Source organism: Aplidium turbinatum, chromosome 12, assembly GCF_918807975.1.
Source record: "Aplidium turbinatum chromosome 12, kaAplTurb1.1, whole genome shotgun sequence".
In the NCBI taxonomy this organism is placed as follows: domain Eukaryota; kingdom Metazoa; phylum Chordata; class Ascidiacea; order Aplousobranchia; family Polyclinidae; genus Aplidium; species Aplidium turbinatum.
This window is the reverse complement of record NC_137483.1, coordinates 11,695,548-11,709,629: the sequence shown is the minus strand read 5'-3', so window position 1 is coordinate 11,709,629 and position 14,082 is coordinate 11,695,548. Positions and strand designations below refer to the sequence as shown.

Below are 14,082 nucleotides of genomic sequence, written 5' to 3'. Positions count from 1 at the left end.
GTCAAATGAGTGAGTTTACTTGAGCTTGTTTACTGTTCAACAGCCTTTCAAGAGCTGGTTGCGTAATTGTTGCATTCATTATTAAACGAAGCTGTTATATCGCCCAGGCAATTCAGGCTGGTCGGCGGTCGCTTATAGGCATGTGGCTGTTGGGTGGAGAAGTTCTGGGCAAGTCGAACAGAGTCGTGCAGCCATTCTGCATTGTCTCTTTTATTTGCAGAAAGTACCCCAGCGACAATGGAGAATTGGAGATTATGCTGGGTTCTGAAGACCAGTGTCACCACTTACCATTTTAGTCTCTATTATTTTTAATTATATTTAAAAAACCTAGATGTCAACACTGCCGAAGACAATCCTAATGAATGCTAAAGCGTTATCGCTAGGGCCATTTAAAGTCATTAAAGTCATATTTTTTTCTATGCATCAGTAAGTCGTGTATTCAATTTTAACGCAAAAACCGCATCCCTATGAGGTATATTAAGAAAGTTATGAAGTCATATAAAGTCATATTTTCATGGTTAGGTCATAAATCAGCTTTTTAAGTTATATAGTCATATTTTTGAGTTATAAAGTCATACCGTTGTATACTTTAAATAAAAAGTACCAATTTAAGCGGTGAAGCAATTAAGCACTAAGAAAGTAAGGCAATTTCTGATTGAACGAAGGCAAACTGTAGGATTAGCCTACATAACACTTACAGTCACAGACCTATACTTTATGAGGTCACACATTGCATTAAAGTGAAAGAAATAGTCAATGCATGGGAAGGTGAAGGAGTTATTGTAAAGAGCGTCAAAAATTCAGCCAACGATCCAAAGTTGACTAGTCAATTAACAGAAATATGCCTCCACTACAACAATATTTCAAACTTAATACTCAAAATGGAAAGTTGTACGTACACCATCAAAGAGGACCGTGCTGATCTAAATGCCCTTGATTTCGGAAAAGATCCGCTTGAGCTCAAAAATTACATTAAGAAGCGATTGGATAAAAACCATGTGAAACAAATTATGGATTTACAAAGACAAGACATTTCACCAGCGCTTTATGCAAAACTGCAGAAGTGTCAACCCATGTCAGCGTCTGTGGAGCGCTCATTTTCCTTACTAAAGTCATTTTACGTCCAAATCGTAACTTCAAAGACTCTAACATTCCACACTACATGAAACTGTACTACAACAGTGGTTTAAAATAAAAATGGATGTGAATTACTGTTATGTTGCGTATGTTTTACTCTTTGGTTCCGTGAGTGACGTTGTTCGCATGTAAAAATAAACGATTTTCACATAAAGTCATATAAAGTCATATTTTCCAAAAAATAAAGTCATATTATTGATTTTTTAAGGTCATATAAAAATGGCCCTAGTTATCGCATGATATTCAAATGTACTATGTCCTACAATACAATACAAAATGTTTTCAATATAACCAAGTTTGGCTGTTGTAATCTACAAAACTAGCATTCGGCAATGGGCTTCGCAAACCACTCCTGGCACACAGGCATGAACATTGAACAACTAAGTTTGTATAATGCTGGCTGAAAGATGCGTCTTCATTATGGATGCCTTTTAAATTTGCGCATTCACTAGCAACCAAGCCTATCTCGGCTAGTTTGGTCTCCACTAAGCTCGACTCCAGCTCACGTCATATCACTAGGTGGCGTTGAGGAGTTTGCCACTGCCATGTAGCGTGAGAGAGAAGCGTTAGAGAGTTTGGGAAAAGGGTCGGTTTCTCGGCTGTGGCCCTCAATTGTAAGGAAATGAGTTTTTCAACAGGTACCGAATGTCTTGGCAATGGATTCTAGCCAATGTTAATTCAATCGTGCAGTTGCACTTTAACAGTATGTTTAGCTTGAGCTAAAGCATTTATGTAATGCTGTTTTCATTTGATCTTTTGTATAGTAGATTGATTTCCAAACGTCCTGAACAGCTCTACCTTGAACACTCCCGACATATCAGACCACAGAATGATACGTACAAAATTCAGAATAAGCTTCTCATGGCCTCAGAAGCAGAAGCGGAAACCAATCCAAAGACCCCACCTTATGAAACAACAAGAAGTCGCTGAACACTTCCAAGTAAATTTACAAAACAGATATGCCACTTTACAGCAAATGACAGACCCAGAGTCCATACAAGAAGCTATAACCGCAGGACTACGGGAAGAATCAGAAGTTGTTCTTCCCAGAAAAATGCACCAAGACCAACTGAACTGGATGTCGCAACAAACTAAAGAAGCCATCCAATCTAAACATAAAATTAGAAAACAACATGGATCCTCATCTACTCAATACGAAATCGCTAAATCTGAGTCGAAGAAGCTCGTGAAAAAAGACCAAATGAAGCAATTAGAAGATAAAATCGATGAACTCAACACCCTACCTCCACACAAAATCTATAATGCTGCCATAAAGAAACTTAAAACAAAATCTAAAAACATCAGTTGGGGAATTAAAGATGCAAAAGGAAACATCCTCACGAGCAAAAGCTGTATCCTCGAACGATGGGCAAAATTCTATGAAGAACTCTATCACGACAATCCGCAACAGATACTCATCGATGACTCTGCCTCTGACAAAATCCCATCTATTTTAAGAAGCGAAATATCTAATGCTATAAGCAACTTAAAGTATGACAAATCTCCCGGTATAGACGGCATTTACTCGGAATATCTCAAAGCAGGAGGCGAACCTCTAATCACAGCACTGCTTCATCTCTTCAATTCTATCTTAACAACGAAAAAGATACCCAGCAATTTTAAAGAAGCTCTAATAATTGTAATCTACAAGAAAGGCAATAGACTCGACTGCAGCAACTACCGTCCAATAAGTCTACTCAGTCATGTATACAAACTCTTTATCACTATCATTGCGGCACGCGTAAAAAATGACCTATATGCATCCCTCCCCCGTACACAAGCAGCTTACCAACCAGGAAGAGGAACAATTGAGCAAACCTTAGCGCTGGAACAAATCATAGAAAAGTCTATTGAATTCAACAATCCCGTTCATATCACCTTCATTGACTTCAAAAAAGCGTTTGACAGTGTTAAATTACCCTACCTTTGGCAACTTCTGGATAAAACTTTCATCAACAAAAAATACATCAACCTCTTGAAAGCAACGTACGACGACTCTAAAGCACTAATCAAAACAGACATCGGAACAACCAGACGAATTGATATTATAAAAGGTGTTAAGCAAGGAGATGTCTTGTCTGCTATCCTGTTTTGCATCGTAGCGGCTGCAATAATCTCAGAAACAGAAAATAAGTGTACAACTGGATTCACCATCGGCGGTCATGTAATATCCAACTTGAGCTACGCAGACGATATGGCCATTTTGAATAATTCTAAACTGAAAATGCAGGAATACCTAGATGCTCTGTCAAAAAATGTTGCTAAATACGGCCTCCGAATAAATGTGTCCAAAACCAAATGTATGACAACTGACAAAACTAACAACACACTCAATATCACTCTCTATGGAAAACAAATAGAACAAGTACCAGAATTCATATATCTTGGCCACCGACTATCCGCAACCAACAATGGAAAGACTGCAGTGCAACACCGAATTGGCTTAGGCTGGGCAGCATTTGAAAAGAACAAAAAAATTCTAACATCCAATAGACTCCCAGTCAAACTGAAAGCAAAAATTTTCAACACCTACGTTTTACCAGTCGTGCTGTACGGTCTAGAATGCGTAAATTGGACATCATCAACAATGAAAAAACTCACTACCTTCCAAAATCACATCATGAGAAGCATGACCAACAAAAGGTTACTTGATCACACAAAAATAGAAGATCTTTTAACTATGACAAAACTACGTCCAATTGCAGCAATAATAAAATCAAAAGTTTTAAAACTGTTCGGCCACACTAAAAGATCACAATTCGGAATCAGCAAAGTTTGCACAGAAGGCAAAGTAGAAGGAAAAAGAAAACGTGGCAGACAACCAAAACGATGGCAAGATAACATTCAATCATGGACCGGACTCCACTTGACGACACTGGGCGAGTTGGCTCAAAATCGCCACTCTTGGAAGCAAATAAGCCATGTTAATGCGCAATCTGCCGCAGGCGGAGATAACGACTGATGATGATGTGTCTAATACAAATAAATAATGAGAAAAAGTTTAACAAATAATTAATAAAAATGACAAATAATGATAATGCAGTGTTCAAATATTATTAAAACATGCACCTTATTATGTTTGGATGTGAAACTTGACTCAACTTCGACATAAAATTAAATATATCCAATTTCTAGATTGGATTGCATTTAGTGAAGTGGATGGATCAACTAGGAGGGGATGAAACATACTTGTCTCTTCTTCAAAACATAATTAAGTTTAATTCTTCCCACCTTGGAAAAGAAACAATTCAAGGAATTGTGCAGCACCTCTGTAAGCACTGCAGCTCCACTTTGTCAGCTGATGAACTGAAATCTCTTCTTAAGGTCATTACTTGATGCTTAGATTTTGCTTGTGTTATATTTTGTATGTGTCTTGTTTTGTTTGATTTACTGTGATGTATAGAGCAGTAATCGAGAATATGTGATGTTCCTCAGGCAAGTTGCTTATTGGTATAACTAAAGAATTGGCACATATTTTGTGCAGTTGGTCTGAAGCAAGACAATGTGACACGTTTTGCAATGAGACACCTATCACCACTGAAAATTTTGATGTCAGGAATATTTTTATTATATATGTACTGTTTTATGCAACGTAGCAATAGCACTGCATGTACTTACGTTAAGTGAGTTTTTCTATAGGCTATTCTGCCAGATACGGGATATACGTAGTACTAGATACATAGCCTACTACATAGTATATCAAAAGCAGTTATCATTCACTGAAAACCTTATCAGGCTGTTTCACCCTTATTGGGATCATCAGAAGGTTCTTATTCAAATAGAATAATTAGTTGTAATATATATAACTAGTATTAATAGAATAAAATTTAATAAATTATTCTATTTAAATAAGTACTTCTGATGATCCTAATAAGGGTGAAACAGCCTGGCAAGGTTTACAGTGAATTGTAACTGCATTTGATGCAAATCGCTTTGCTTTACTGTTTTGCTAGGCATTGAGCACTTTTTTGTAGTTTTACAATAGTATTTATTATTTAGTACAGTATATATTTTCTTTGAAACTTATAGGTGAGTTCTGCTTCTAATAAGTGAAATTGTCATGGAGTTTATGTTTTACAGGTGCTTGATGCCATCATTTGTTATAACTGTCTTCCACAAGCATGTTTATATTCGGTGATTGCAACATTATGCCGCACACTGAATCTCAAAGACTTTTGCGATCTCAGTTGGAAGTTGATGAGAAATTTGCTTGGAACGCATTTGGGACATAGCTGTGTAGCAATACTTTGCAAGATTTTGCAAGACCAAACTTCAACAGAGTTTGGGTTGTTACGCAGTGCAGTTTTTTTCATTGGAATGGGTCTGTGGGGCAACAAAGGGGTCAACAGTTTAATGCATAAACCCCAGTCTGTGTTGCCATCGTTTAAATGTGCTCTCAAATTACATAGCCCGATTTTGGGTTTTGAAGTTTGCATAACTTGCGATAGACTCATAAAAAAATTCGGTCACGAATTGCATGTTTCAGCATGGGACACCATGCTGTCGATTATAATTGATTTGTTAAAAATTGTAGAAGCCGGCGATGAAAGCAAACACTATATGTCCCTCCAAAAAGCTACACATGAACTTTTAACGTTGATTGAAAATCTGTATAAAGCTCAAGCTTTTAACGGATCATCTGATGAACTATTTGATATCTTGGAACAAAGCATGAAGCAAAGACCATACGATTCCGTTGTTTTGTTAGTCACATATCGTTCTCAAGCTATTAATCCCGCCAAAAACGATTGGATAGCTAGTTTATTAAATTTTATGAATAGATATTTTTGCCCAGCCATGCACGTCGAAGTCAAATTGAAGATCTTGGATATTTTGGCAGAAATAATGATAAACAACCTCGATTTATACGAAAAAGATCTTATTGATACTGTTATTCTACCAAAGTTGCAGATCATAAATGATGGCACTTCTTTAGTGGTACAAGAAAAGGCTATTAAGCTTTTGTTTAACATATGTGAAAACTGCAAGACAAGTAGATGTATTATTATTTTGCGATCATTGGAAGACTTTCTTTCGTTTCTAGACGACTTCGATGACCCCAGGAACAACCCGAGGGTTTCATGTATTGAATGTGTCCTCAGTGGTTTGATTGATTTATTTTTGAAAAAGTTTTATGGTGATTATTCTTCGCATTCTGTGAATGCGTTTCAGTTATTAGTTCTTTTCTTAAATAACTACTACCAATGCCATTCTCTGCAGAAACACCCTTCTGTCTTTGGAGAGATACGGGCGAAAATCTTCGATGCCCTCTTTCTAATACGTGTTAATGTTAAATTGCAAGTATCCTTAAATTCTCGTGATTTTTTTCTGAGCAATGTCATTTGCTATACTGAAGATAGTTCTTTCAACAGGATGACTCCCATGTCTCCTAGCTTCAACCAAAAATCCTTCGCTTCTGTCAACGACGTTGTTTTAAAATTTGAAGACTCATTTTCTTGTTTCATTGAATGCTTATTACAAGAGCATCACTGGCCGCTATTGCAGAATACGATAAAAAATTTGTGTGAAATTCTCGACCACAAAACGCTAATTTTAACTGTCCCACCTCCAAAAATTGACCAATTAGCTGAAGCTCTCACTAGTTTGGTGTCCAACTCAAACCGGGCTATGATGTTGTCTGGAACTCCGGCAGGTTTCAAGAGAACCGACTTGCAATCATGTGCTTTGACAGCTATCAGAGTTCTATCATCTTTTCACGAGTATATTATGATATCTAGGCAAAGGCAAATACTGAGATGTTTAGAGTCTGGTTTTAACACGAAATGCGCTAAACAGTGTATATCTGTCACTACACTGTGTATCATGGAAATGAAATCCGAATGTTTGTTACGAGTTCTTCCATTTATTCTGCTTCGTCTTTCGCAAATGTCCGCTACAGTGCATCTGGCAACTGCTGTTCTTGAACTTTTGTCATCCTTAGGTCAACTACCTAATCTGTATTCAAACTTTGTAGAGGATCAATACATGAGTGTTTTCAAGATAGCACTCCAGCATGCCGACCCATCGAAATTTTCTCTCTATGTTGTATCCCTCGCCCATCATGTCATCAATATGTGGTTCATCAAATGCAGGCTTGCTTTCAGGCCTGATTTCGTCAGGTACATAACGCTCAACTTGCAAAGTGCTTACAGACACAGCAACAATGACACTTTGCAACACAACTTGATTGAATCCTGCATTGATGTGATGGCTCGCTACACCTATTCCAATTCTATGCCTGTGACGAAAAAGACCGTTTTGCAACGCAGCTTCTCCACGACAGGTCAAAGAGCAACTTGGCTGATTGGCAATCGGCTCATTACAATCAAAACTGAGCGGAGGTTTTCCACTTCAGGCAACAGCCATGCTGATGCAATCGAATCACTTGCGAAAAATTTAACGGAAATAAAAAATGATCAAGCAGCACTTGGTTCTGATAAAAAACTTTCAGCCGAGGCACCCGGAAAACTACAATCAACAGACAGCTCTTCTGTGGCGTCTTCACGACATCGGCATAAGTCAAGTGCTGCTATATTGAAAAAAAGCATGGAGCCCAGTGAATATCACAACAATGCAATACAAAATGGAACTCTCCTATGTGGTGACAACGTACACCATACAAATTGTTTGAAAATCACTGACGAAGGTTCGAGCTGGGCCGAAATTTGTATTCGTCGTCCGTCTGGCAACACTTCCTGGTTGTTGAATGCTCACCAATTGAAACTGCTTCCAGAGTCCACGGAACTGATTAGCGATGATCTTGTAAATACATCCACTTACTCTTCGTCAACTTCCGATTTACGCGCAAGCAACAGCGATTACCTTAATGAAGATTCTTCAGATCAACAGAACAATCAAGCAAACAATACCGAAAGTGTTTCTCGTCAGCGCAGCCACACAGTGTCATCGTCACAAGACTATACTGCTGGTGCCGCCGCTCGGGCTGCTGCCAAAGCGAAGAGTCGCGGTCTAGTCTCAAACAACACATTTCAATCATCCTCAGCAAACCAAGCAACGTCTTCTATTGTCAACAATGTAAGCCAAGGTGATGATTGCGCATTGTCTCCACAATTTGTCTTTTTGCAACTCTTTCATTCAGCGATAGTGGCCGATGGTTTGCAACGCCCGCTGCGTCTTCCCGACTCGACGACAATTGATCGCGCTGTCAACGTTCTCGATCTGATCCCGCCATATGACACCTGGCAAACGGGAGTCGTTTACGTTCGGCCTGGACAAACGGATGACGGAAAAGCTATTTTGTACAATCAGCATGGCTCAGCACGGTATCAAAATATGCTTTCGTCGTTGGGAAAGTTGATTTCCCTTGCGAACTGTGATATGTCTCACACGTATCTCGGTGGCTTGGACCAAAACGACGGAGAGGACGGGGAGTTCACCTATGTATGGCAGGAAAATATCATGCAAATGGTATTTCATATAGCAACATTAATGCCTAACCGCGAGTCAGGAGTGAGCAACAAACAACGCCACATCGGTAACGACTATGTGATGATTGTTTACGATGATAACGACACCCAGGTCTACGTTCCAGGCTCCATAGTTAAAGGCCAATTTTTGTCGGTTGAAATCATCATTTCGCCATTAGATCTGGGCTACAATTTGGTCAAAGTCGTTTATCACAGACCAGAACTTGAAGGGATCTTGCAAATTAATGAGAAACGCACGGTATCGGATCAGAAACTTGGCGTGCACGTCAGACAGCTTGCTCTTCACGCTAACATGGCTGCTGCTGCTTTTCACAAGAAATCTCCCGAGCAATTCGTTTCCAAAGCGCTTTCAAGGCTGAAACAAATCAAGCGTATCAGAGCAAGAACGATGCAAGAAACTACTTGGAAAGACGAAGTGAAGGCAAAACGGTATGGCACTGCTTCTGCAAACAATGATCTTTATTCACTTGAAGAGTTCTCCGATTACGTTTAACTGCCACCATGCTCGTGAAGCACAGCCTACCTTTGGATATGTTCTGAAGCGGCAGTGTTAGTGTAAAGACTGTCTATTTCAATAGCGAATCACCTCCTGCGGGAGCCGCAGGAAAATGTGTTCATTTTTCTATCGATAGATTCTCATAAAGCGTTATATTTTCTTTATTTTTGTTACGTCGGCTGCATTGCCAAGTGACGAGAGCCCTGGAACGACACTCGAAAGAGCGCCGGTTGGACACCGCTCAAGGGCATGCACTGCGTCTTTGTCACCTTCCCGCCCACTTAATCCAAATCTTCAATCATCGGGCGTAAGCCTGGATAGGACAAACACAAGCAGTTAGCCATCGACATTGGATACACATTCCATACAAATTCTTACCAGAAGATCCGCAACTCGTTATCAAAACTCAAGAATATATGCGTTTATAGGAAACCTTACTAACGAGTGAAAGTTTCGTAAACATACTTGCGCATTAACCAGCTTGTCTTGACATTTTCCCAGACAGCAAAATCTGTCATTTTACATTGATTTAACGTCTGCAGCCGTTGATTCAATACAAAAATGACGGATTTTGCTTCTGGGTCATTGCTAAAAGTAACGTTTGATATTTCTGTTGAAACATAACATAACTTTTTTCTTAAATTTACAGTAAACGAGTGCGTTTTTTTTGTTTCTGGGATAAAGTATCACTGCTAACTTGGCAACATTTTCCAAAAGAAATAAGCTTAGGCTACCTGACTGTCGATTCGGAAACTCGTTTTCGTTGGAAGCGGACACGAGAGTAGAGCATGTCATAGGCTGAATGGGTTCACTCTGAGCGATTATTTTATATAAAATAGAACTGGATTAGTGTGCGCTCATTTTATTATGATTTATTCTAATAATTTAGTCTTGTTTAAATGGTTAGGAATTTTAGGCAAAATACTCTTCAAATTTTAACTTTATGGAATTTGAATAGAATTCTAGTTAATAATTACCCCTTAACGCCTTCAAACATGTTGCAAAACATCGTCGAAAAGCATTTCTAAACAAGCGTATTAGATGCAATCTTTTTTTTTCAGTTGCAATCTTCCTCGATGTATGATATGAAATTGCATTGATTTACCTATCTTTCCAATTACCGGTCGATTTTATTGCAGTTACTTCAATACGTGCTATTTAAACCCTCTCTTGTCACGAAAAAGTGATGACTGCCTCTACTGGTATTGGCCGAATGCACCATTGTGAAGACGTTGTACCAAGATAAAAGAGTCATCCGCAAATTTCTACAAATATTTACATAAGAGATTGCGCAAGGTAGCGTTAGAACAAAATGCTGATGATATAATTTTAAGAGTAAACTTTGTAAAATTATCTTTGTTTTGCAAATTTCTTTCTGCAAGTGACAATCTTGAGTTCACCTGTAATACGGTATTGTGGATATTTTATATTGTTTGTGTTATCCAAAATCTACAAAACTGGTACAAAACTTTGCTTTTTATGCTTTGCCTAGCGTTGAAGTAACTCCACATTATGGAAAGGTTTTGTGTATTGAAGCAGTCTGATTAATTGCAATGGTTTTGTGATCTACCATACGCTTTATTTCACAGTTTCATAGACTTTGACTACCTGTAAGCAAGCTTCGGTATCCTTTAAAAGCAAAATCATTAAACCTTACCATACATTCAATTTGTTGCGCAAGCAAAGGTTGTTGACAAGCAGTTTCAATTCGATAGCGCAGTTGAGCGTTGTACAATGCACGCACATGTGTTGCATATGTTACATATTACCTATCAATCACAAAAGTATCACAGCTTAAACTGTACAATTTTTAAAATTCGGCTTGCGTCATTTATAGAATTGATAGACTTAACTAGCAAATCTTTAAACACCACAGCCTCAAACTGTTCGAATTTTGTGTTTGTTTTTTTCATTTCTTCAAAACAATGTCTATCTCGCAATTAGGACAATTACCGGTCGATTCCCTGCAAATGCAAAATGTAAGCTGTTCTTGCATGGTGAACATTGTGCATGTACAATACATAGAGATTATTATTTTCACTACAAATCATGGTTATCTATCTACCTTAACGTTATTATACAATATCAATTGAGTTTTAAAATATGAGCAACATCGTTGAAACTCAAAAGTTTGCCTGGCTTGGCGAATTACCAATGATTGTTTTCTTGGCAATGGTTTAGGTTTTGATACTTATACAATGTAATAATGTATGCTCAATGTCGCCTTGAGGTACACTGTCGGATAGTTGCTGCTGCTGCTTACCAAGCGCTTTCTTTCTAGGCATTTTCTTTGATGGATTTCATGTGCGTCATTTGCTGATTCTTAACTGCGGTCGTAGCCATATTAAAGCAAGCAGGGACATGGTAGATTCTGAATAAAGAATTTGTTTTACTAATCACAATTTACCCAAGAACTTATTGTTCTGTCCGCTTTGGTAAAACAATTTTTAACCTTTCTGCGGCGTTATTTTTAACAGTAGGCTATGCCGTAGAGTGGTAGTCAAGTGACGCAGATCTTTCTTTTAATTGGTTGAAATGTGACACCTTCTAGGCTATTGCAACTACTCTACCGCCGTTAACCCTTAACACCATTTTGCAAGTAAGAAAACGACAACAGTGTTACAGCGACAGAATTTTTTTTATTAAGAACGCTTCGCATATTGTATGAACCCCTCCTTTGGAAGGTGTCAGCACCATCATTTCGTGTTGTGTATGTTGGCTTAAAACATCATATGTGTTAACTGTTAAGGCAACCGGCAAAAAACGCGTCATATGCCTTTTGACCAACCACTCACCCAGAATTTGCAAAAACGTAGTTTTTTCGTTATTGGAGGAACATATCAGGTCAACAGTTTCTTGGATATAACCTGACCCGATTAATGCTGGTTGCTTAAATCGAAAAAGAAATACACTGCTCCCGATGATGTGCTGTGTGATTAACGCCATGTTTCCAAAGTGTTTCAGCTAGTCATATTTGTCGTTCTATGTCTGTATGCAGTTATGGTAATCAATGATGTTTATGTTTTAATGCAAAGCACTGAATCTATGGGGAAAACAATTTTGGTCCACATTATGGGAAAATATTTATAACGTAATAGAATATCAAATAAGTTATTTTTTTGGAAAGTGAATAGATTGTTAGACCTGCACGGTGTAAATAACACAAATTTATGAACAGTTCTTTTCCGATTTTTGTTTAGTTCAGTTAAAGGAGATCGGTGTTACTCCGACTGTACTTTGTCGTATGAAACTTTTCCTTGTAATTTCTTTTTGTATGATGCTGATTTACCATGTTCTTGTGTTATCTGAACATGCCCTTTGGTGCTGTTTTATTATAATTTTTGCCTAAATTTTTGGAATTTTGTTTTATCACCAACCAAAAAGCAAATTTTTGTGTGTGTGCGTAATAAATAAATACAAGTTGAAAATCTGAATATTGTGGCGTGGTAAGTCCTATCAGCAGTGATGGGCATTATCGGCGATAAATTTTTATCGCTTATCGTTATCGCTCAATTATTTTTTCAGTTATCGTTTATCGTTATCGCCAAAGGCAATATTTGATTATCGCCGATAAATTTTATTTCGGATCAACACACAAGTGGAAAGACCATGAAAAGTAATATTTTTACTAGCCACCTAGTTAATGAAACTAAAATTAAAACCAGTTCTTCTTCAGTGCCTGAAGTGTGTGTGCACAGGTCGTTGTCAAGGGAGGGGTCACGCCCCCCTGCAGCGACGGCCCTGACAACACAATAACTATTAGAGTTGCAAATTGCAATGCAATGAAATGCATGCAACAAGTCTCTTGTTGTTTTGCTGCAATCGGCAATCGCGAGTGAATTTTACAATTAAAATGTAAGCGCACAGACAGTACAGATTCCTTTGAAGCGAAAGAAATTGGCAAGTGGTTTGTAAAAGTGTCGCAATACGAGGCCGCTTTTACATCGGAAACATGGTCTTTCGCGCCACCTCACGATCAACTATTTTATTCTTGTGTTTTCTTTTTTCGTTGGAAGTGTTAGTTTTAGTAACTGTCGTAAAAAAAATAAAACCCCTCTCGTCAAAACATGAAACTTACTGTTTTAAGCGCATTAAATCTTTAGATGAGTAGATTAACTAAAATTGCAAGAACTTGCCTTGAGAAGTGCGGTTACGTCACAAACTCAGTTTAAAAGACAAAATTTACACACAATAACAACACAAGATCGGTTATAGACTATAAGATCGATTTTTTTCTAGCTTGGCTTTATAACTTTAATCCAAAAATAATAACCAAATTCGTAAGTGGCATTTAACTTAAAAAGTTAACCCATTTGTGCCGAAAGTGAAAGTACTTAAAAAAAATTTCGGAAAATTTAAATATTGCATAATTATGACCCTGTGTTATGACCTAAAGAACATATCACAATTATTTTTTTCCTAATTGTGTTTGTACTTTTTGAGAAAAAAACCGTCCTATATATAAGACGCTAGGCAAATCCGTTATCAAATTTCACAAGTTTCTTGTGCGTAGGCTAATGCTTAAGCGTTATTACATTTTACTTAGGCCTATCGCTCAAAGTGATAAATGGGAAATGTCTTGTTCATGTCATTATTGTCATCGAGCATTTTATTAAAATGAAAGTTCAAAAAATATAAAGATGAAAATTAGCAAAGTAACACAATATCACTGAAACAAGTCATTGCGGAATATGATATTGCTTGAAGCATTTGACATGCAGACCGACATCACATTTTTTGCATCTTGTAGTAGTTTTTGCATGACAATAGGCGCATCGAGTTGCGTGGTAAAATTATGCTAAATACAGTAGGCCTATAACCTTTCTCATTTACCTATGCGACCTAGCCTACCTCAATCAAATATTTTTATTCCCACTAGTACAGTGCCTAGGCTATATTGTAATTCTTATCACAACAACTCAGCGTCCTGCCATTGTTTTAATGATGGTGTTCACAAAGAAAACAAAAAAAATTATCAGTAAATTACGATAATTATGATTT

The 14,082-nt window shown here is 37.7% G+C and overlaps 1 protein-coding gene across 1 annotated transcript in view; it reads left to right on the top strand.

Moving 5' to 3' along the window:
• Positions 1 to 9,322, top strand: part of LOC145780769 (tuberin-like) — a 31,666-nt gene extending 22,344 nt beyond the window's left edge. Inside the window, exons 3-4 of the mRNA XM_082592399.1 lie at positions 4,273 to 4,461; positions 5,218 to 9,322. Of these exons, the coding sequence (XP_082448525.1) occupies positions 4,273 to 4,461; positions 5,218 to 9,078 (4,050 nt within the window). The 3' untranslated portion in view covers positions 9,079 to 9,322. The remainder of the gene's footprint in view (positions 1 to 4,272; positions 4,462 to 5,217) is intronic.
• The last annotated feature ends 4,760 nt before the right edge of the window (positions 9,323 to 14,082 follow it).